Genomic DNA, 24,360 nt, shown 5'->3' on the forward strand with positions numbered 1-24,360 from the left:
ATATATATATATATATATATATATATATATATATATTTAAAAAAACATTTAAATTATTTAAAAATCCATATTGCCCTGTGCTCACTAATATTGATTACAAATATCGTTTTTAAGGACCTGCCCTGACTCAAGTTCTAAAGGCAGATATTAATGTCTGGTGTGAATATTCATTATGTACAAACATCAATATTTTTGAGCAAAGGGGTATTTTAAGGTTAAAGGGCAAAACCCCATTGGCTTGTACATCTTTACTGTACGTCTAATGTTTCTCAACTTCTCTTGGCTGATCAGATTTTGTCTCCTCTCTGCCCTGTGATGTGGACGCTCCACAGTGACGGCCAAGATTGCAAAAGGAATGTATTCCCGGGTTTTCTCTCTCTCAGAACTGCAAGAGTAAAACAAAAACAATGTCTAAGCTACAGTAAATCAAAGAGACAAACAAGAATTATATGACTTTTTTTCTATAATAATATAACTTCAATCACCTATAATATCAATGATGTTCTAGCACTAAAATAACAGCATAACATATGACTGAATCAAAGTCCTACCATACAAAACTCATCGACACCCTAATATAAAAATAATGGAAAAACTGAACCGATTTCGCAAAATATTGCTGCATTAATTTGATTAATTGAGACAGAAAAATTCAGAAAAACTTCAACTTACATTTTTGAGGAATTCCTCAGCGACAATACGAGCCCTGGCGTTGACAGACAGCTTCATTTCACTGATCTCCTTGTCAATTTCCTCCATGAAATGAATGACAAAGTCCACCAGTTTATGTTTGTACATCTGCTCTGTGTGGAAGTTGGTGATGAGAAAACTGATGTCATAGCCCTGCGAAATGAAGATGATGGCAAAAGAAGAGTGTTAACAATCCCGTTGTCACAGGTATCTGTTTGAGTTGAATATGGTCAACTTTAAACGGTTACGACTGACACTAATGTAAATCAAGGTTCCCACTATTTGCAAACAAATACGTTTCCAGGACATTTCCTGGATATCTGTAGAAGACATCTGTGGCTTAAAGATAAAGAACAGAACAACTCAATGCTTATTGGGCTATTTTTGGCAACTTTCCATAACTGAATACCAATGTGTATAAATGTGACTGACCTATTTTCAGTGCCTACTTACCTCCACCGGTTTCCTCCTCAGGATGAAGAAGTTCTCTGCTCTCATCATCATGAAACGCATGAATTTATGGCACAGAATCTTCTCAATCTCATCTGCCTGCAGCAGCAGATTATTTAAAAGGAATAGTCAGGATTACAGATACGATTCTGACCTTTACATCAGTCATATTAATCACTAATTGCTAAGTAACCTTCTGTTTTGTATCAGGGTCTAAACACATAACCACTGGCACCCAGACAGCAGCCTGACTGACCTGCTTGACAGCGATGCTGACTCTGACAGAGTTGATGGAGCCCTCGATCAGAACTTTCTCCTTGTCGTTACGGCTGATGATCACAGGCTGGAGGAGCAACTCTTTACTGCTCCTAAAAGTGGGAGAGACAGACGCAAATCATTTTCTGTCACACAATCAGCCCACAGGCATTAAGAAGTGAAACTCAGTTCGTATGCATTGCTTGGTTTTGATCACTCCAAAGTCACACTCAAGGTTGCGGTGACAGACTCACCGTACTTCCACCTCTGGTTTGTTGTGTCTCTCCACCACCTGCGAGGAGAAACTCTCCAGGCAGAGGGCAGCCTGCAGAGTAGCACGCACTGCGTTGAGATATGGGCGCAAGGTTGCCGTCTGAGGGAGGAAAGCGAGGAAGAGTAGATGAACAGTTTATAAATTTGAGAATTTTACTCAAATGACCTTACAAGTTGTAATGGCATGCCCTTAAACCTTGAGCCTTGCAGAAATTCCATTTTTTTAAGATCTAGGCCTATAACACAAGTTTTATCGATCATGTCACATATAATGCCACAAAGTATGACAATCTGCAAAATCACTGAAATTCTGCCAAATACAAATATTAAAATCACTTCGCATAGACTGAAATTGTCTGTGCAATTTCTGAAGAAATAAAGTTCCATCAAAATTATTGCCCTGAGTGAAACAGGGCAAAACTAAGATGTTTACTTAAGATACAAATGAGCTTACTTAGACTTATGCAAAAGGTCATGTCAAAGAACAGTAAATGTTACTGACATTGATAGAAATAACTTACATCTTATTTTAAATGTGACTATCACATGTGTGGCATGCTGTCCACTATTGCATTTGGTTGTATCACATTAGAGTCACAAAGTGAACTATTTGTATTTTTTTCTCTAGTTAGGCATTTTGAAAACGTGCTAGACACAACTGCTTAATTGTTTCCTCAGAGCCAAAACATCCTAAAGCCAAAAACTATTACTGCAACTACAAAATTTTAGAGTGTGCTGAAGTAACCTTGAGCAGGTCCAAATCCAAAGCTATTCAGTTTATTATCATGCGTGACAAAGAAAAGCATCAAATTGTCACATTTAAGGAGAATGAAACTGGCAAATGTTTGGCTTTTTTTGCTTAAAAAATGACTAAAACGATTATTCAATTCAATCGAATAATTGACTAATCAACTAATCGTTACAGCTTTACTGCTGAGCCCAACTGGTAAATCAACAACCGATATTATCAATCAGCAATAGCTAATCAGATATATTGTTATTGTTGTATTGTTGTCGGCCAATATGTAACAGATAGCAATACAGAAATGCCAAACACATGACTGAGGTAAATTTTATTATAAACATTGTCTCCATTACATTATTTATCAACTCTAAAATGCTACGCTTAGTTCATATCTGTGTCACAACTCTTCAAAAACCAAATTTAAAGTGAAATGTTTCTATTATGTGTTTATGTAAAAAATATTGTTACTGAATTATTTTAAAACTCTAAATTACCAATATTGCTCTCACAAATCCAGTATCGATCAAGCTATACTCCAGAGGTGATGTTTTTTTAGCTATCTGACCTCCTTGTAGCTCAGCAAACAAAAACACATTACCAATAGTAGAAGCCAATACCATGCTTAAGAACATAAGCAACATGCTGCTGAGAAAGGCAGGTACAATTTGTGGAGACCAATACCAACAAATGTTGATTTAGCTGAGGGAATATGCGACTGATGATGCTGATATGGTCTATCAACATCATTTGAACAGCTGGTATCAGCAAAAGAGTCAGCTAGCTCAGCAGGTGTTGGTGTTGAGAACGAAACACTAGTAGAATTTAAAAGTGTTGATCCATATAAGCAAAGGTTAATTTAACAATAAGATGTTTTTAAAGCAAATGGACAAAGAAGCTCCAGAGGGTGCAACACAACATCAGTTCAGCTGCTGCCAGAGTCAGCTAACCTAGTTCACCAGATGTGTCCTCTTCTGGCCATCATTGTAGTTCGCATTCTACGCTACTTAGCAACAAAGTATTACTACAGAGCTGCAACCAACCTCACACGCCATAATAATAGTAGCATTCCATCTGTATGCAGTATGACGAAGTAGGATTCTATAACACGGATGTTTTCTCTTTTAGCTAGGAAACCGGCCAGCTACCGTTAGCCTGTTAGCTAACTACTTGCTTAGCTAGCCCAAATAAGACCAGAGGAAAACCGAGCCGCGCCTTCCTCGTGTATGCAGAGAAGCGGTGATGACTTAATATCGACAATTTCTGATATATGTAGGCGTTAGACTGCGTCGGTTTTTCAGCACATATGTCTAATTTGTCTTACCATTTCTCTGTGTGTTGAGAGGCGGCTAAAGGCGGAAGTAGCTACACTTGTCAGGGCTTTTCCGTGAACATACCGGAACTCCACTCTGCCTCCGAGCTGCTTCTGGTGTGTAAAGCAGCTGCAGTTTTAGGGCAATTATCAAGAAGAGAAATAAAAGAGATTACCGAGATTTCGAAATCACAATATAGCAGTTTTATGAATCTACAATACATGTAATTAAACTGTATGTTTTTCAGTAATACTATAATGAAAGGAAAAGCATATTTCCTTTTTTCTCCCTCACCACAGAATAAGCTAATTGGAGACAAAACATGCCGTACCAGTTTACCCGTTTATTATTTTAATCAAATATTTGTTTAACGGGTTATTTTATATTTCAATTTGAGTTTCAGTACTGGTCTTGTACATAGTCAAGCTCTCATAAAATGAACAAGTGAATGATGTTGTTTTGGGAGCCAAGTTTTCATTTAGAATTTCTGGGCCTGGTGGTATTACTTTTACTTTTCTCAAATGTGCCACAAATATAATTTCTGTTTGTCTTAGAGCATACAGAAGGGTGGCTCTGTGCAGGGCTGTAGCTGGGACACAGAGGTCTTGTCCTCTGTAATATTTTTGGCAATGTAGGGGGCAATCTCTATGATTACACACATATTACACATGCTTTATAAGGATGTCTGATATTTCATAGAGTAAATATCTTAAATGTGCCTAGGCACAAAAAACCCCTAAAATTAAAAGGGATTTAGAATTCTCCACCACAATAACATGACAATACACCTGACTGTGTAGAAAAGCCTTTTAAATTCTAAAACAGCACTTAACCCATAATGGAAGGAGATAAAACAGGAAATATTAGTATCCACACACTGGAATGTAGCTACCCAACTTTATTAGCTTCAACAGACATGGGAACAGACCTTTATCATGAGAGATATTTCGCACCGACTTTTTCACAGCAGAGACTTTGGCTTGTCAGCAGGAAACACACAGGTGTAACACTGATGATGGCTCAGTTCCATAAGTGAGCCAGTAAGCCATGACAGTGAGCCAGCATACACAAACCCAGGGCCCTCGAACTAGCTCACCTAAATGGAATGCAGTTGTTTTTAACGTTAGCAATGCTTTTCCTGCTGACAAGCCAAAGTCTCTGCTGTGAAAAAGTCAGAACAGCACAGGTGTAAATAATAAAACGAATGTTGGCTGAACTCCATTTGGCTGCTTTGGTTTCAGGATCCTCCTGGCATTGTGCATGCTGGCTCACTGTCATGATTCACTTGTTAATGTTATTAGTAACACTTGTGCTTTTCCTACTATGACAAGTTAAAATGCATCAAATGCATGGCTGTGTTCTTCAAGGCCATGCAAACCCACAAGTTTGCAGTTATTCTGGCTGATTTGACCTCTTGACATTGAAGTTAGGTGGACCTATGCCATGGCTATATGTGAAATTTGAACTACTCACTAGAGTGAACTATTCAGTGATTACTATGTAGGAAACATGGAATGGATGAACAAGGAGTGAGTTTAAACAGTCTGAGTTTTCCAAAGTCATCCAATTCCATAGAATTAAAAGTCATAAAAAAGGTGAAGTCAGGGAGCTGTCAATCAAGCACCTTGTGTTTGAAGTCTGATCAGCCAAAATAAGTGAAAACAACTGTGTGGAGGAATTTACCACACTGCAGTTCATCCAAACATAGTATCACACAAATTTCATGTTTCAAGTCAATTATTTTTTTCACTATTCAAGTGAGGCAGTGTCTGGACGCTTTAATAAATTAACCAAACAATCAAACAAAAATTGAGACACATAATGTTAGACGATTGATATATTCAAGAGTTTTATTATTTGACGTCCCAATTTTACTTGACAACATCATTGGCATCGCAGTGATTTTATTTCTATAAGGAGAAGGAGTAATACCAGGGCAAAAAATTGTATCTTTTCTTTAAATGGAAAGAGAACATCTGTTTCAGTTCAATCCATCAGCCATTTACCTTTACCATCTATACACTGTAATGCACAATCCATTAAAAATAATAAGTACTTAGCCAACCTGAGCTACAAGCAGATAGAGAGAACAGCAATAACAAAGACAAGACAGAAGACAGGTGTATTCTGTGTTGGTGACACACACTGTAATTCCATAGCGTTGAAAGATGTCTGATGAAGGACATAACACATAGAGCAGTAATAGTAGCAGTACAAATAATGTTACATAAAAGGCAAATATTAATATATCAAGGAATTAATCCATGTTTTACACTGTGACTGCATTATCAGCCTTTACTTAATGTCTACTTAGGGACCTTTCTTCTGCAGTGTGAGGCATTTATAAACCCATTAACACACAACCTTGAAGGGAAAAGGCAGTACAATCACCAAAGTGATTCTTGGGGGATATTTGACAGGGAAAACAAGTGAGGAGGTATAATATGAAGCTTACCAAAAGGCATGTGGTAGAAGACGTTGCCCAAAATCAGTCATCCCTCTATAACACTTAAAGGCAAAAACATAAAAAGAAAGTGCAAAAAACAAGTATGTGTTTCAGATTGGCTTGAGAAATAACATCAGCCAATTAAAAAAATAAAAATATGATTTATTTTATTTTATTTATATATATATATATATATATATATATATATATATATATATATATATATATATATATATAGTTCAACTTGATTATTTCTTGACAGATAGGCAATAGAAAGCGAAAACAGAAAGATTGATTAAGATACTTGGGATGCTGACATTAACCAACATCATCTCACATTACAGAGCATCAGCCAGTCCATCTAGAGTTCCCAAAAGTACTCTTTGAACATGGCTCCATCTTGCCCCCTCAGTGTGAGAGTCCCGTAGGCGGGACAGGGGATCACTCACTATTGAGTCAGGGACTGTGAGGTCGGAAAGGGTGTCATTCTTCTCTTGTGTAATCTTTGGGCACTGGATGTGTCAGCGTATTTTATGAGAGTACGCTTGTGTATTAATTTGTGTACTAAGTGGGGGGAGTACATCCATGTGCATCGTACTGTGTGAGGGGTTGTGTCGATGGAATGAACGGTGGTGTGAAGGAGGAAGACCAGTAGGGAAGTCCTTTCCCTGGGAGCGAGGTGCAGGTGATGTAACTGGTGACAGGGTGTTTCAGAAAGCCAAGAGAGGAGATGGTCCAAGTTGTCTTTTAGCAGCTGCAGCTTTCTGCTGAAGGTTTAGCTCCATCATTCCTATCCAGTTTTATGGGCTCTGGGAATTCGTTATACAACTCCACCTCTGTCTCCTGACAGGCATCAAAAGAGAGAAAATAATCAGCACAGGAGAAAATTAAACTGACAAAGTAATAAAGATGTGATTTTAAACTATTCAGCTGACATTGCTGTACAAACATTGCACTGAGATATGCTAATAAAGCACACATGTCCACTGTCTTTCATTTTTCATTTCAAGCAACTGTAACTCACTTGTTTGAGGGCGTTACGTGCAATTGTCTGGAATGCCTGTTCTACATTTATGGCTTCTTTGGCGCTGGTCTCAAAGTAGGGGATGTTGTTCTTACTCTGACACCAAGCCTGAGCCCTTTTGGTGGTTACCTGTGTGTAATGAAGAGGAAGAGATTCATCAGTATGGCGAAATGCATAAGGAGGGGTTCAAGGCTGTCTCCAAAAGAAATATCCTTTTTAATAAAGTAAGGAATGTTAAACTAAATGTTACTACTTAAAGTGTGTTAAGATCATCATATGCCATGTGTCCATCGTTATGGACTCTCAACACTGAGTTTGAGCCTATATACACTTGCACTCAGGCACTTGTGCTGAGCATGACGGTGAGGTCAATTTAAGTCTTCTGTTCACCAGCCAGCGAAAGCAGCACAACAGCAGCAGCCATAGTACTGCTGTATGCTCAGAGGCATTTCAACAGCACTCACAGCCCTTTCATGTAGTTAAGCATGCATATCAGAAAAGAAAATGCAGCTGAAACACATCTGGTGTAGACAGTCTGTTAGGGTGGACATTGGAAATGGGCCTTACTGTCTGAGTGATCTGACATATGAATGCAGGATGGGTAATGATTTAAAATTATGCCATCATGGAGGCATTATTCACTCATACCAACCTGTCTGTTCTCCAAGTCAATCTTGTTGCCTAGCACCACAAAGGGGAAGTTCTCAGGATCTCGAGGGCTGGCCTGGATCAGAAACTCATCCCTCCAGCTGTCAAGTGTCTTGAAGGTGTTGGGTGCAGTCACATCAAAAACAAGCACACAGCAGTCTGCTCCACGGTAGAACGCAACACCCAAAGACTGGAACCTCTCCTGGCCAGCTGTGTCCCAGATCTAGATAACCAACAAGGAGACAAAAAGTTTATAAACTGGACAAGATGGACAGAAGAGATGAGAAGACAGCTACAAATATTAACAACCGTGGAGATAATGCAAAACACTAAGATGCAACCTTCCCAGCTGTAATTGTGCTGTACCTGCATTGTAACGAGCCGGTCGTCCACCATCACCTCCTTGGTCAGGAAGTCTGCTCCTATTGTAGCCTTGTACTGGTTACTAAACTTCTTGTTCACATACTGGTTCATTAGGGAGGTCTTTCCAACACTGAGAGCAAAAGACAACAGACAGCGGGATAACAGATACTGTAGGTGGGAGACCAAGAGCAAAAATAAAAGGTGGTACATGCTGAATGATGCAGTAATTAGATTAATCAAGTAATCAAGACCCCATTTAGACTGTTTGCCATTTCAAGCATCCAGAAATATTACAGATGGATTGAAATCTGATTGCTCACACCACTTCCTAAATGTAACTACTTCAGTAAGCAGTCTGTGGATAAGTAGCCACTTACAGGGTCTTTACCCATGTGATAATGGCCATCGTTATTCCTGTCACATACAAAGCAACAGGAAGAAAACTGTTCGCTCCTGCAAATTCAATCTGATACCATATCAGTGCAGCCACTGCATGATCTGTGTGGGTGAGAGAGAGGTGTGCGAGTGCCCGTGGAGCCGAGCAAAATGTTTGTCTCGCTGGTAGTACATTCATCCAGTTCATCCATGTGTTTGTGTTAGTTTGTGGATAACTGTTAGCTACCTGGCTAGACTGCTTTTTGTTTTAACTAAATTGCTAAAGTGCATAAGTTATTCTTCTTCTGACATTTTTGGCAGTTACCAAATATCTTCATATTCAAACATCATATATTGTATTACGACCTCACACTGGGCTGGAGGAGTTTCGACCCTGATTTGAATGTCGCAAACCAAGACAGATGCAAACAGATTTATGATCTGGCTAACGGAAACACATATATGTGGTTAATCGCATCTGGATTTTATTCGAATATGAGATACTTGAAATGCCAAGTGTAAATATTGCGAGAAGTGACCGATACTGTCGGGGATCTTGGTTATTGTAGTTTCATAATATACTGTGGCTTAATGTTGCCTTTTCCTAGTCTGAAAGGCTGCAATATAGTAAAAGTGATGCAATTTTCTGACTTTGTTTGAACAGTCAAGTTTCCATCTGCTTGGTCATCATATTCACATTGCTGTTGATGATTTCTTTTAGCCATGAAGAAAAATAACCAAGCCATAGTTTAGAATATTGTACCTAATGTAGGAAACCACCAAGAGTCACAGACAAAACATTTGCACATTATCAGTACAGGAAAAATTCCAATATCATCCAGCTCCAATATTTATTATCACAATGTGTATTCAACAACGTATTAATATAGGCTGTTAACCATCAAGTGCTCTTCAAATAGTCTTTGCATAACAATGCAATTACTTTACAGACAATCCCATGCAGTACTAAAATTAATGGCAGTGATTTAGTCTTATTAGGTCTGTAGATAAAAAAAAAGTGTGGTTGAAAAACAGTAGGGCTGTATTCGTAAGGAGCAGAGGTCTGCCTGGAGACATCTTATGTCAGAGTAATAACTCCTGCCAATGAGGAAGTAACACTAATACAAACTGAATAAAGAAGCAGATTCATAATCTTCAATGATTCGACTCAAAACAAAAACAATACCTTGGCATTAAAGTTTTTCCCACCAAACTATTTTTAGAACAGACCTGACTGATGATTTCCTACCCTGCATTGCTGGTTTTGACATGTAGGAGAGAAAAATGCCATCTTGTGACTCACCCAGAATCTCCCAGGATGATGACTTTCAAGAGCACTTTCTTCCTGGATGTCATTTTTCCACAGCTGCAGACAAGACAAAGACAAACAGCAAAAGGTTCAGCATACAGAGAGTTCTCAACATTGCAAGTCACAACCTAATCAGCAGTTTCCTATTATTCAGACACAATAATATCAATATAAAAGTAAATCTGTTTCTATGGAGACAGGCCCTTTGGAAAACATTATAAGAGTTTTGTGCCCCTCGACCAATCAGGTTTGAATACCATTCATTCCAGTCATGTGCTTTCTAAGCTGTTGGGTAAATCACGAGGAACACATCATTCTTTCTCTCTCACGCACCACAGGAAGTTAGCTCCTAGAGGGCTGACTCCTTCTCCGTACTACACAAATGAAGTGACACAGCTGTCATTTTATTTTTGCTGATATCACTGTCACTAAGCAGACAACCTACAACAGCAAGTATTGATCTCAGTCTTCATGTGTACACCTAATTATATTAGAACTGCCATTTTTTTATTAATAAAAAATCTGAGACTATAAAAGTGAACACCCTATGTAAGGCCTTTAAATGTCATTTTTATTAACTGAATTTGTAAGACTGAGGCACAAATTTGTCATTTTTGTGTGCAAATATTGTTCCCAACAATGCAACAACAAACCCCGTGATTTGGGTTAGTCTGTCAGAGATACAGTATGTGACCCTATTTTCAGCAAGAACTGTAATTCACCGTTAGGCATCTCATCAAAATGAAGCAAGCAAGATCTGGGATATCGCCCAACATGTGAATTCTGTATTGTCCCCCACTAGCTGATGTGATTAATTTAGAAAATTTCAAAATTGCAGCTGGGAGATGCTTCATTCAACCATGTTTCCACAAAAGTAAGTAGGTTAACAGTGCAATTGTAGAAATGCCAGAAAGGACAATGGGCTGCATTTTATCACTCCATGATGTTTTGTGAAAGTAAAATCAGCTGTTCCTAAGATATCACACATGACATTAGGTCAATTACAGTGATTTTAACAATGCTGGAATAAAGCAAATTATTTACTACGGTACAATTCTCATCATTGGTGTCCGAGATACGGAACGTGACAGAGGCTCATCTTTAGTTCCTCCTCCTATTATTCATTCTGCCTTCGATCTACCTACAGTATTCACCCTACCTTCCAAGATTTCATTATGGCAGACAAAAATATAATGACTTCACTTTTCATGGAGGAAACTTAAATTACAAAATGAACTGTGGGACAGTAAAATAAACAAAACATGGCTACGTTCCAGTCTTAAGAGGTTATCTGTAAACCTGATCCATGAGCCAATAGGCTAAACAGACTAAAATAAACCTTGATTTCGTAAGAGCCTGCTTTATCTTTTTTCACACATTTGTCTTGTCTGTACCAAGTAAACAGTCCAGCACAATGCAACTTTGAAAGTCTACACTGTAGGTGTGCATACTCTCAGTGAGAATGGCAGCCGTAGCAACTGTGGGCTGATGGGAATATGCAGCCTATAGTGTTTCCTCATAACACTGAAGATGATCTGAACTGTGAATTAGGCCAAATAGATATATGGGTATGTACAGTAAATTTTATACAAAAACAATATAGGCAGATGTATTTGAGTGTGTGATATTGTTTGCAATTTGTAAACAAAAATGTCTTTAATGAACAATTCTGTCCATTATTTGGAAGAAAACAAATGATTAATTTAATCCTTTTTTGGCAGGGAAGCACAATAACCTGTTAGACAACATTTTAACAGAAAACGTGACCACTTACCATCAGCTCAGTCAACATACATCGTGCACATAGCACAAAAGACATTTTAGACATGCCAATCCCCCAAACCCAAACAGGTATTTAGTGTAACCCAATTATGGAATAAGCATACTTACATTCAGACAAAAAGATGAAAAACCACAACTTTGATTTAACAGAAACATGAGCCCTTAAAGTAAATCCAAATTCTGAAACTACACCTATAAAAACACTTCACTTCCCATCAGGAGCCTTGTGTTATTTCTGAATGGAATGAGCACAGCACTCCAGTGACTACCATACTGTGAAGCGTTGATTAGCTGATACATGTACGAACAACAGCAGCACAACACTGAAGTCTGGGCATGCTCAGACCAGAGTCACATGATTACAGCAGAAACTCAGATCTTTAACCTTTGACAAACAGCAGAGCATTAGACATTGATTGCTAAATGCCAACTATCATCTCTGACAGGCGGTTCAGTCGGAAATCAGGTGAATGCCTCTCACTAAAAACAGTCTAATTCATTCTGTCAGTGTTAAACAGAACTCAAGAAATACAATAATACATCAAAATTAACTGGCAGGTTTCAATGATACTAGTGTAAGCATTTTGTGACAAATTGAATCAATCTTGATACGGATTAAGAAAAGAACTAAAGTGTGTTATAAAATATCTACAGGTCTGTGGAAATATGTGATGATATGGCACTCTTGCCATTATTCTATGCTAAAAAAATGTGTTCTGCTGGTTTAAAGTAACCAATGTGTCATGGGCAGTTTAGTCAATTTTCATGCCAGTTGCAATAGCCCAAATAATTGTGCAAATGTTTTATTACATCATTTTGCATTAAAATATTTTAAAAGTCAGTCAGGGTAGTGTTGCACAGAGTACTGGTACTCAAATGTGTTTTCTTTTCTCCTGAGAAAGAGTCAGTCTGAGCCATGACTTTCAGGTAACTTTTCATATCCTGTCTACTATTATGAGTTTGATGCATAACAACAACACAAAGTTAAATAATTGTTTCAGTTTGCCACCATCAAACTAGCTATCAATTGAAATTTGTTAGTATAATCCTGATAATTTAAACACTTTTTAAGCCATGTTCTTTTCCTTATGTTTTATCCATCCATTGTTCAGTCTCCCATCTATTTACATTTTTTAAGAATCAAAAAGGATGACTGGGGAAATATCTTTAACTAAAAATTAGGCATCATGAAAATACCAATTAATAGATGTTTTTATAGTGGCAACTGCCCATTACTGCACGAGCTAATATTAGAATCTAACTGTTCATGGATTCATATTGAGAAATGTGAATCAAAAAACTGTGCTGGGCTAAAATAAAAGGCCCGACACATTACCCCATCTGCCTGTCAATCACTAACACAAGCAGCTGGAATTCACAGATCATCTTTGATATGGATTATGCATGCACATCCACATCCACAAACAAACTCTGGACTAAATATAGATTTGGAAGGCTGAGTTCAGATGTTTCCCAATGCTCAAACCCATCTCCACAAGTCATAAGGTTATGCCAACTTAACGTGCATCTTGGTTAGTGCCCATGTGATAAGCAGATGGTCCAGTGGCCCGGGGTTAACAAAAAGAGTAAAGTCAGTGTGGTCAAAATCAAGTGTATTGATAGAATGGAAAACATAAACAAATAATATGTGATTAAAGCACTATACTACAGCGTTAGAAAGTAGTATACAATATCATGTGCAGCAAAAGATTTCTATAAAATTTTGCTTTCAAAGGAATGTTTTCCTTACATTTACACAGTAGTACATTGTTTTAAGCCTCTGATGTTGTAATTCAGGATTGTATCAAATGGAAAAACAAATGTTTTGAAGACAAATCTAGATGTTCAACTATAAACACTGTAGTACTCCAGTACAAAACAAACTGGAAGGTACAGCAATGTAAAATGAGACGCAGCTGTGTACTAGGCAGATACTTTAGAGTCAAACTCCAGTATCAAGTAACCCGAGATGAGCTGTTTGCACTGTAGAAATAGTTGCTAACTACTGCAATTAGTAATTAAAAACAAATTCAGAGAGTAGTAACATGTCCCACGACTTTTATGTTGGGATGGCAACAGATTTCAGGTGACAATCCAGCAAGCTTTTTGGCACAAGTAATGGGCGTTGCAGCCACATCAGATCATTATACTAAATACCTATGTTTCTTTTGAGACCTGTGAGTCACAACAGAAACAAAAAACTCTTTGGCACAAAGAAAAACAAAGGACGAGTCCCTTCTGCCTAGCAACACCACGTCAGATACAGGACATTTCTCTCATACAGCCTGTTGACAGAAGACTTGTAGAAAACTCGATACTTGCCAGCATCAAGGCATGTTACCAAAACCCACCTCGACGTATGATTAATCAACCATGCAGAAATTGGTAGTTTTGAGGTTAAAGGCTGAGTGTGCCCCGAACTCCCTCCTTCTCTGTAACGTTATGCATGCAAAGGTTAAATAAAAGTATTTAACGTTAGAGACATCACTATCCATGTGTCAACATTTGACAAAGGAGAAATCTCTTTTGATGCTTTGTTCGACCTCGCCTCCCCGGTTCTCCTTCCTAATTGGAGTCGACCCAAAGGAGCTACAGGCCGGCCTTGTTTTTGCCAAGCAGCTTCTCGAAAAACATTGCACCACCATTAGCTGTTAACGTTATAGCGCTGGCGTTAATAGGACACTAAACGAATTGATGACCGAGCAAATATTATACACATGAACAGACTGTTGTCGTCTCAAGAACTTACTTTGAACTTGTAACACACCGGAGCGGCGACTTCTTGACAAGAACCGACCTGGCTGCGAGCTGACCAGCTGTTATTTGTCAGGACAGTTAGCGTTATTGGCTAACTAGGCGTTACGTTAGCTAGCTAGCTAGCTAGCTCGCTGGCACTGAACTCCGTTAGCTAGCGTTAATTTGGCAATACCTCGTTTCAAATTCTTAGAAAATGTGTTGCCCTTTGCGTGAACACTTACAAAAACCGTGTCGTAAATTGCAGAGGCAGATTATCTACAACTAGTGTGTAAATTTGGCACTTTTCTTGAAGTGTTGCCTGCCAGCGAGCTAACTGTCTGCTACCCTCAGCTTCTCTGTTCTCCTTTCACTTCCTCCTCCAAAACAACGCCTGCGTCCTACGTCAGACGCAGCTAACCAATAATTCCAGCCCACTTATGATTTATTGTAATATTTATCATGGACTAAAAAATCTGCATTATTTCTGCAGAAATAATTGCAATTTTGTTATTTTAGTTCAACCATTGAAAACGGTTATATGTTCAGACTCAGTTGCAGTTTTCAGGGGTTTCTCATCAATGCAAGAAGAATTAAAAAGATACATGTTATTTTTTAAGCATAGAGGTTCAGTTGTGTTGGGTCCCTGCACATATGAGTGTTAAAGGGGTACTGCAGAAATTTAGTTGGGGGACTCATAAAAGACAAAAAGAATGGTTGACCTCGGGGCAACAGAGTCTGAGATCTAGGTTTTTAGCCTCTGTGGGTGAAACTCCAAAAACACTGGTACCTACACTTCCCATAATGCAACTGTCTACTAAATGCCCACTTATTTCAAACCCCACACCCCCAGTTTGAAACACAACTTTTCTGTTAAAATTGTTTTGCCTTGACCTGACAACATCAGGGTTTTTCTCTGAGACTGAGGCTGAGTGGTACTCCACATGACCAGTAAACTCAACTTCATTTGTTAAATCGGTGGCATGCCCCTTTAAAAGCTGAGGTTCAAAATCCACTCTTGGAAAAGCAGTTGAGTTGAGAACAGTCTCAAGATCCATTTAGTAGCCTTTCTGGAGCTTTTGATCATATTTTTTTCCTTTGCCAGACAGGTTTTCAGCATCCATATGTCAGCAGGGTAAGGATGGAGCCACCTCTCTGATGTCCCTTACTCCTGACCCTTGGGATGTCTTGTGTGTGCATACTACATCAACACTCATCTTTCATTTTTATATGATCAAGACATGTTAGGGATGTGATGTTTCAGTGTGGTTAATTGTAGTGAATCAAGAGTCAAAATGGAGAGCTGCGATGATCCACCACTAGAGGACAGTGTCAACTCAGACATTGCTCAGTGGTCCCAGACATTAGCTGATTATTAGCAATGTAGCACTCTGTGGTGTTGACATTGTGCTGAGTAAAGGTCAAAGATCAAGTGATCTGCTTCTGTGATACTTGAATGACACAGTGTTGCATGCTAAGATGAGAATGCAGGTCAGCCTTTACAGCCTGTCTGCAGACTTTTAGTCCATAAGTGAAAATGTATTTCTGCTGGTGTGTGTGTGTGTGTGTGTGTGTGTGTGTGTGGTTGGTGGGTGGGGTAGGAGAAGCTTTTTCTTCATGGTATATCTTAAAAATGCATCTCTGAAAGATATGATAAAGTTTGTCTGTTCAATCTAATAAAAACCCATTTGTATTTATATATATATGACAAAACATTTTAGGATACCAGAACACATTACAGAAAAACTTCATATTGATATGTAACTTTGTGTTGATAACAAGTGTGTGATATTGATATAATAACATATAATTATGTGCCATTATAATGACATAAAAAAGATAAAAAATAATGCAAAAATGTCACTGTAAACTCACAATCGAGTATCACAGACACACTTAGACCCACTATAAGTTCTTAGAGAAATACTTTCAACAGCAAACTGTATTCATAACATCTGAAATGAGTTTCTGTTTGAGTCACAACAGTTGCATGTCTGTCAAGTAATAAGATTACATCACTACATGCCTTAAATTTACAGAAATCCATTTTCTCAGCTATACATATTAAAAGTAAATCTGAGATAGAATAAGAAAATCCTCGCCCTTAATAAGTTTCCATTTCTTCACATGCAGCTGAATTAAACTGATCTGATCATAATAATCGCATATGGTTTTTTCAGTGGCCTTACTGTGGCATTATTTGTTGATGAATGTGTACTGTACTATCATCTGCATGATATTTATTATGTTGTATATAGTCACTTTATAAGAAATGCTGTTTTATTTTATTTTTAGGGTACCTTTTTAACATCTGGCCAGAGACAGATGAAAAACAGTCATATAAGCTAACTCATTTACCGTTCTTTTTTCCCTGCTGATTAATGAATAAATGCAAGATTAAACAAATGTCAAATTGTTATTGGAGAAATTCAGAACTGTAGCATCTGTAGAGATCTTATTGTTCACCATATTCTGAGCATTACAGTGATCATTTATCTAACAGAATCTTTCAATAATTATGTAACAAAAGAAAAGTCTTCACATCTTCAAAACACATCTTCATTTAAACTCACAGACTCCTTCATTTTTCAAAGAACACAGAGCTGCCATTGGCTCATTAGAACAGTTTCACATTCCGAATATTATTTTCCTGACTGAGCCTAACAGAGATCTCATCTTGATTTCGTTCTGCTCCATGTTCATGCGTAAGTGTGTCTACGTTTGTGTTTGTGCTCCTTGTTAGTGGGAGTGTGCCTCTGTAGAAACCTGATGACTGGTGTTTATAGAGGAATTCCTGCCTTCTCGCTCCTATTGAATGTAGAGTCTTTATGGCCTCTTTGTAAACACAAACACTGCAACACAAAAGGACGTGAGTGACAAAATGGTAAACAGGAGGGAAGGAGCCACATACTTTAGGCATCTGCTGCATTTTCATCTCTACAAACATTTGCCGTGTATGTACGTTGATGGATAAGGGTAAGAGGAGGTTAAAGTCTGTTCAGAATGGGTATGGGATTCTTGAGAGGAATAAAAAAAGTTATTCTAACATGAACATACAGCATGTGAGACAGGTATGATCACAGAGGCAGGTGAAGAGCTTATCCACAGCATTAAAAAAGGACAATTAATCTGTGAAAGACTGGTTCACACGTGCATTATGTTACACTGCACGTGTTCAAGACAGAGCAGGATCTCCATTCACGTTCATGTGTGGTGCATTGTGTGTGTGTGTATGTGTGTGTAAACATGCCTCTTTGTGTGTAACTGTGTGGGAGTCTGAGAGAGAGCGAGAGAATGAGATGAGTTAAGGAGATGGACAAACTGTGTGTGTGTGTGTGTGTGTGTGTGTGTGTGTGTGTGCACGCGCGCGCATCAGGGGGTGGGTGCATTAGTCCGTGTCAGACAGCAAAGAGTGCGGCAGTTATCTAGGAATCTAAGCCAAAGCAACCTCACTAACACTGAGAGAGCAAGAGAAAGCGGAGGACCGGGAGATGAACTGAGGGGGGGGGGAGCAAAGAAGAAGAGGATAAAAAAGAAGCACAAAGAGTAGAAAACAAGACACACGAGGACAACAATAGAAAGATCTAAACAAAAAGGACAGGAACGCAAACACTTTTCACCTGATTAGGCAGTTATTGAGATATTAAGGAAAGGGAAAGTTTGCTGAGAATCATCAACAACAAAAGGACAAATAAACTTACAGCTCGGAGGAAGGAGGCTCTCCTCCTGGAGGAACAGCGGACCACCTGTCAAGAGTTTAAGACAAAGGTCAGGACAAGCCTGCATTTCTGCTTATTCCCATGATTCCATTTGGTTCTCTCGGTTTGCTCCCTCTGCTGTCATTGTATGTGGCAGCACTGCTGTCCTCAGATGCATCTCCGGCCTGCGCACAGCCTCCCTGCAGGGACAGTCTGGTGGCTGCACCCATCCAGCCTGGGACGGGGGCAGGAGTGGGTACCGGGGCCTGTGAGGGTCAAACTGGGACAACAGCCTGCAGGATGGGGGTTTCATTTCCAGTCATCTCAGATGTTCCTCGGAGGGTGGAGCACAGGCATGATCTCCCCCAGCTTCAGTCTAAGGTAAGTGGCATCACTTACAGTGTAGTGGGAGGTCGTGTGCTGTACTACCGAATGAGACTTGAAAAATCTTTAAATGTTTTTCTAAGAAAAAGCCAGATTATGCAACTTTTAATCAGATATTTCTCAGCCATGTAACAGTGAGATTGTTCTGAAACACTGATAGACAAGTTGAAGCAGAGCGGACCCCCCTGTCTATTCATGCACGCGTGCCAGGGAGACTGAGCTGTGTACTTACCAAGCACAGGCCAGCAGGTCCTTTCTCATGGGACAGTCGGCACACTAAACTTGGCACCACTTAACAGCCATGGAGCAATGACAGTCAGCAATCAAAGAAGGGATAAAATTAGGTCTGCTTTAAAACTGCCCTCATCATATGGTTGTGCTGAGCTCATACAGCAACAGGTGTGTGAGGGACGTGATTACAATGGCGGATGTAAGTGTAAGAGACAGACTGAGCATGACACAAAACATGCCTCTGAGCTATGAGTTTTGTGTGTTGATTAGCCTTCTTCTAACCTGAAAGACGCATTATTATGCACATGCACAGCATTATTTTCTTCAGCACTATTTCACTCAACAGCATTTATAGATATTACATTTCCTTGTGAATAAGGAGGATTTGGCAGTGTTTACTCTTGATTGATTGCTGACTTAATGTGTAACACAATGTTTTATCAAGAAGTACCTGTAAGTGCTCTCTTTGCAGACTGGAGGTGTCAAAGAGCGTCTCGTTCAGCTACAGCGCTGCATGCGCTCTCTCCAGGAAACAGGGGGGCCATGGAGTCACGGGGGCCAGGAGAGCAACTCTCTAGGGGCCATCCTTGCACTAATGGCAGCTGTACTGACAGAGTGTGACCTCCACTGTCACAGCCAGGCCCTTGGAGCAATGGCCAAACGACTGGGTGAGTACTACACATTTATATCCCCCAACCTCTGCACACACGCACGCACACAAACACACACACACACACACACAAATGCCAGCACAGTCACTCCCCCACACATAGTAAACAGAACTTCAATGAGGCCTGCTAAGTGTCGGTCATAGGTGAGTGCATAGGAATTTAACTGCACTGAGAAGGATGAGAAAAACTCAGTGTACATGCACACACAGACACACATACTATACAGCTCACGATGTGAAGAAGCTTTAAAAAGCTATCATTCTGAACTGGAACCCCTTTGTGTATTATAACCCCTTTATAGTATATAAAGACAGAGCTTCTATTTTCAACCCCTGACTGTCTCACCGATAACCTAATCTTTCTCTGGGTTGACAGAGAGTGCAGCGGTGGGAAGAGAGGGGGAGAAAGACCTGCTGCTTTTCCTGAAGAGCATCACACAATATCCACCCACAGGCAAGGCCATTAGGAGTGATCACATGATACAATTATTGTTGATTAATAATAAGTTGAATAAAAATGTACTGCGTGTGGTTCTCAGTCGCACCCTTGGAGAGGTTACATCCTCAGGACTGTGCCGAGATTTACAGGCTCGGGATCAAAGAGAATGGAATCTACACCATCCAGCCTGACCTGGGCAGGCCGGCATTGGAGGTATTTCAGATTCACCACACTCATAAAACACACAGACGGAGCCCCACCCTACTCCTCTTCTTTTAGAGATGCGTATGCTATCTGTGGATCACTAGAATCTAGGTGTTATAATATCAAAGTCTTTGTTTTGGCTCAGGCTAAATGTGACATGGAGACGGCGGGTGGAGGGTGGACGGTGATCCAGAATCGGCAGGACGGCTCACTGGACTTTAACAGGACATGGCAGGAATACCGGGAGGGCTTTGGCAGTCCACAGGGAGAGCTCTGGCTGGGGAACGCAGCACTGTACGGCCTCACATCCACTGGCCAACACCAGCTCCGCATCGAGCTGGAGGACTGGCACCAGCAGAAGCGCCATGCTACCTACAACAACTTCAAAGTGGCCTCAGAGGCACAGAGGTGAAACACACTGCAGGGGCACACACGTTTTCTGCAATAGCTATTTAATATCTTAATGCCCCTGAAAACTAAGTATCTTTCTCTGGAACATTAATGACTAAAAATAGGCAACAATCAAAGTCAAAGTTTGTTAAGAGTTTAACACTCAAAATTTGCTCCATCGGTACTGTGTGGTTCGTTGTAGATTGATCGGGTTTGATTGACAGTGCTGGCAACATAAGCAAACAACACCAACAACTGTCATTACGTTTTGATCCAAATGTTGCTAAACAATGATTGGTGCATGGAAGTATGTGCCATCATATTTTTCCTCATTTTCTCATGTGAAATAACCAAAACTGTTGTAAATTTGGCAGAAAATATTGTGTTCTTGCAGGACTCTCTCATAGTAAGTGACTGATTGAAAAAAATGTTTTCAGGAGGTTTAAACTAAAGTAGACAGAAAATTGGAAAATTAATTTTGTGTCTGGAAGGTCTCTTAAGCAAATGAAGATGCACTCCTCTTTGCTCAAGCTGATCTGCTGCATTCATAAGATACCAAGCTTCAAAGTCTTTAGCATCCATTAAGTAAAACAGATACTGGGTCTTTTGTTTCAGAAATTGCAGGAAATATCTTTCTTTTCAAAAATCACACATCACACAGGCCCTTTTGCCCTGACCCCTAATTGGTCTGGTTGTGGCGTTATACCAGTAGGGTCAGTGCACGCATGGTTGTGTGTGTATCCACTTGGTTCCCCAGTACACGCATAAAGGATAATGACTTGGATGTTACACACAACCCTCACAAGTGTGTCGTATGTTCGTTCTCTTTCGTCCAGGTATCGTCTAACAGCGCGGGAGTACTCTGGTGATGCAGGCAATGCATTGAGCTACAGCAAACGTTACAACCACGATGGCAGATCTTTCAGCACTGCTGACCGAGACCACGACCGTTACGCAGCTGGAAACTGTGGTCAGTACTACGGTGCAGGCTGGTGGTTTGATGCCTGCCTGGCAGCAAACCTGAATGGACAGTATTACCGTGGGCGCTACAGTGGGGTGACCAACGGTATCTACTGGGGGACATGGTACATCCTGACAGACGGACGAACCGGAGAACGCTACTCCTTCAAGAGGGTGGAGATGAAGACAAGACCCAGGAACTTTGTAGGAACATCCTAAAGATGACGATAACAATTCCCACAGGAACATGTGTTAGATTACAATAATAATCACACCAAACACAGTTTTGCATTGGCTTTCTATTTGTTGGATGTTTTAGTCACTGTGTGGACATCACTCTACTTAGAGCAGCTTTCATGTCACTTACCAGCTACATGCAGATGGCAGCTAATAGATTAAAGAAAAAAATATACAACATATAATGTCTAAACTTTCACTTGCACATCATATTACAACATTATTTTGTTTATTAAGGGCTTCTCTCTTGCAAAACCACATTTATACCGTTACTCCAGTGAAACAAAGAAATAGATATTGAAAATATTGTTTGTAAAAGTTGTTGTTGCATTAAATTTCCAGAATCTTTATTGTGCATTAAAAATAACATTCTGCGGTACTGTAGTTAATTACCAGGATGCCTGGTGAGGCATTTGTCTACATCCAATTATTGTTTACATGTAAAGGATGATTTCATTGTAATGCCACACATTCACATACAACATGATAAAGATTAAACTGATCCTACAAGAATGCACGGATTCACCCTACCTGCCTAGACCCATTAAAATACAAGATGTCTGCAACAGCTCACATGTATTTTAGGTCAGATGATGTCATGAGAGAAAATGTCTAACTTATTGAAGCTAAGAGGTCATTGTGACCCTGCAGGAGGCTCTAACAGTTGGGTGATACACAACTGATACTTCAAATTTCATCACCACATCATTCATGCGACAGGGAGCTGATAGGGATTTTTAAAACCCATTTCTGTCTACCCACAGTTATCCAGCTGTATTAAATATAGAGCCAAACCCAAAGCTCACGGTTTGACACTAAACAGACAGAAGCCCAGTTTTGGAGAAGCTGCTTTTCTCACCTTACCTTGCTCATACTTTCCCAGGTCTAAGCCTGACACACTGATGCTGAACGTTAGAAGCTTTACCCTGTCTTCATACCACAAAACCACCCTCCGCCCACTACTATCAAGTCAATCACACACAGAAACACACACAATCAGCCTCACCTGCTTTTGAAGTTGGCGTCAGGCGGGCGGCTCCCTCTCTGGCTGTGCTTCACAAAGGCTTTTCTGGGAGTTTAGAGTTGGTGTGTGAGCTCTGGCCATGCACGTGTGACGCTTGTCTGTGTGTGTGTCTCACTGTGTGTGTAAATGGCTGCACCTATTTTAACAGTGTTCACGATGAGCTGTCAGTCTCGCCGACAAGCAGCACATCTAATATTAGCCAACCAGTGAGGGGGCCGAGGGCCTGAGGGAGTCAGCGGGTTCTGATCCAAACACACAGACACACCGCGGGCAGACTCCTGACCAGCCATGGTATTTCACACACACTACTTATACACACACACGCCTGTATTCATGTGCACACTTCCACTCTCTCTCTCACTCACACACACACACACACACACACACACACACACACACACACACACACACACACACACACACACACACACACACAGGAGACTCAGTGGTTCTCTCAGCAGATAAAGAGGCATTTGATGTGCTTGACTTCATTAAAGCAAGTGCACATCAGAAATAAAATGGCTTCCATTGAAGACGTTTTGATCATGCCGCCTTAATTATTGTTATGCAGCCACAAGCTTCTTTTCCCCTTTTCTCTGTCTTTCATATATATGCTTGCACACACACACACACACACACACACACACACACACACACACACACACACACACACACACACACACACAGCAGTTAACAGTTAACCATAAGTAATCAAGATCAATCACCCATATAAGCCATTATACATATCAGCTTTCTCATTTGATTTTGTCTCTGTGTGTCAGTGTGTGTTGTTTTACTGGAGAAAACAAGACAAGTTTGAAAGGTGAAAGGCTCCATGTTCTGCCCCCTGGTGGCTCCGGATCATATTGGAGAGTCAGAGAAAAGCTTTATTTTGACGGGTACAAATCTGCAGTGTGTCTATTTAGGATGAACACATCCTCCTGTTGGTCTAAATAAAATGTCTGTCTTTGAAAAATATTCTTAAAAGGTGCCGGATAACAATGGACCTCTCAAATGCAGCTCAATACCAAAAAAAAAAGACAATTCATTATTGATATGAAAATAAATCACTAGTACCTACTCTTTGTAATTTTCTTTTCATTTTCACCTTCCTTTTTTTTTCACTCTATCCCTCAGTCTCAATTCATCTCCCCCAAAATTTAATTCTTCATACTTTGAGCTGCAGTTACTGTATATATCAATGCGTGCCCTTGTCCTCTTCTTTTCTCCTCTCTGCATCCATCAGTCTTGTTGACAAGGGAGGAACAGAGGCCCAGGGTGGTGTCACCACAGTATCCTGGAACAGTGTCTGGAGTGGGGTGATAGTGGTGGTGCTGCAGGTGTGAGGGGTACCGGCAGGCTCTGCTGTCCCAGGGCCGGAAACCCAGCCTGGGCAGCGGTTAGCCAGCACATACCTCTGAGAAACACTGTGCTCCTCTGAGGGAAGTTCCCCTGTGACCTATGTCATTCATTACTGTGAGCCATAAGAAGATATCTGATTGAAAACAGAAGCCCAACTCATCTTTATACTGCTGACCCCCTATGGAGTATGCTGAAAGCACTCTCTACACTTCTAGGGGCAGATATTTACAAGATGTCTTATCATTTGATGCACAAGCTGATTCATGATGATTACAGAAAGTTAAGAGATACTATGAACAAAAAACAAATCCCCAAATGGCCACTGCAACAAATTTTATTTTAGTTTTCTGGGTAAATC

General features: G+C 40.0%; 3 protein-coding genes across 4 annotated transcripts; 1 reads left to right on the forward strand and 2 right to left on the reverse strand.

The window, feature by feature from the left end:
• Positions 1 to 106: 106 nt before the first annotated feature.
• Positions 107 to 3,869, reverse strand: arpc4 (actin related protein 2/3 complex, subunit 4). Its single transcript, XM_044176965.1, has 6 exons — positions 3,735 to 3,869; positions 1,650 to 1,768; positions 1,397 to 1,508; positions 1,144 to 1,239; positions 673 to 843; positions 107 to 385 (listed from the first exon to the last, which is right to left on the reverse strand). Exons 1-6 carry the CDS (start codon positions 3,735 to 3,737, stop codon positions 380 to 382), a joined length of 507 nt encoding a protein of 168 aa, XP_044032900.1. The 5' UTR covers positions 3,738 to 3,869; the 3' UTR covers positions 107 to 379.
• Positions 3,870 to 5,559: 1,690 nt separating this feature from the next.
• LOC122866819 (ras-related protein rab7-like) lies at positions 5,560 to 14,800 on the reverse strand. 2 transcript variants are annotated; one of them, XM_044176976.1, is made up of 6 exons: positions 14,420 to 14,800; positions 9,883 to 9,945; positions 8,208 to 8,334; positions 7,846 to 8,064; positions 7,194 to 7,322; positions 5,560 to 7,012 (listed from the first exon to the last, which is right to left on the reverse strand). In XM_044176976.1, exons 2-6 carry the CDS (start codon positions 9,933 to 9,935, stop codon positions 6,917 to 6,919), a joined length of 624 nt encoding a protein of 207 aa, XP_044032911.1. In that variant the 5' UTR covers positions 9,936 to 9,945; positions 14,420 to 14,800; the 3' UTR covers positions 5,560 to 6,916. The 2 variants fall into 2 exon arrangements, with proteins under 2 accessions (XP_044032911.1, XP_044032919.1); XM_044176984.1 differs by lacking the exon at positions 14,420 to 14,800 and adding an exon at positions 11,779 to 11,940.
• Positions 14,801 to 17,776: 2,976 nt separating this feature from the next.
• si:ch211-157b11.8 (fibroleukin) lies at positions 17,777 to 22,129 on the forward strand. The gene is made up of 6 exons (XM_044176996.1): positions 17,777 to 18,482; positions 19,189 to 19,384; positions 19,763 to 19,840; positions 19,926 to 20,038; positions 20,175 to 20,437; positions 21,256 to 22,129. Exons 1-6 carry the CDS (start codon positions 18,204 to 18,206, stop codon positions 21,596 to 21,598), a joined length of 1,272 nt encoding a protein of 423 aa, XP_044032931.1. The 5' UTR covers positions 17,777 to 18,203; the 3' UTR covers positions 21,599 to 22,129.
• Positions 22,130 to 24,360: the final 2,231 nt, after the last annotated feature.

This window comes from Siniperca chuatsi, linkage group LG2 (genome assembly GCF_020085105.1).
Source record: "Siniperca chuatsi isolate FFG_IHB_CAS linkage group LG2, ASM2008510v1, whole genome shotgun sequence".
Taxonomy (NCBI): domain Eukaryota; kingdom Metazoa; phylum Chordata; class Actinopteri; order Centrarchiformes; family Sinipercidae; genus Siniperca; species Siniperca chuatsi.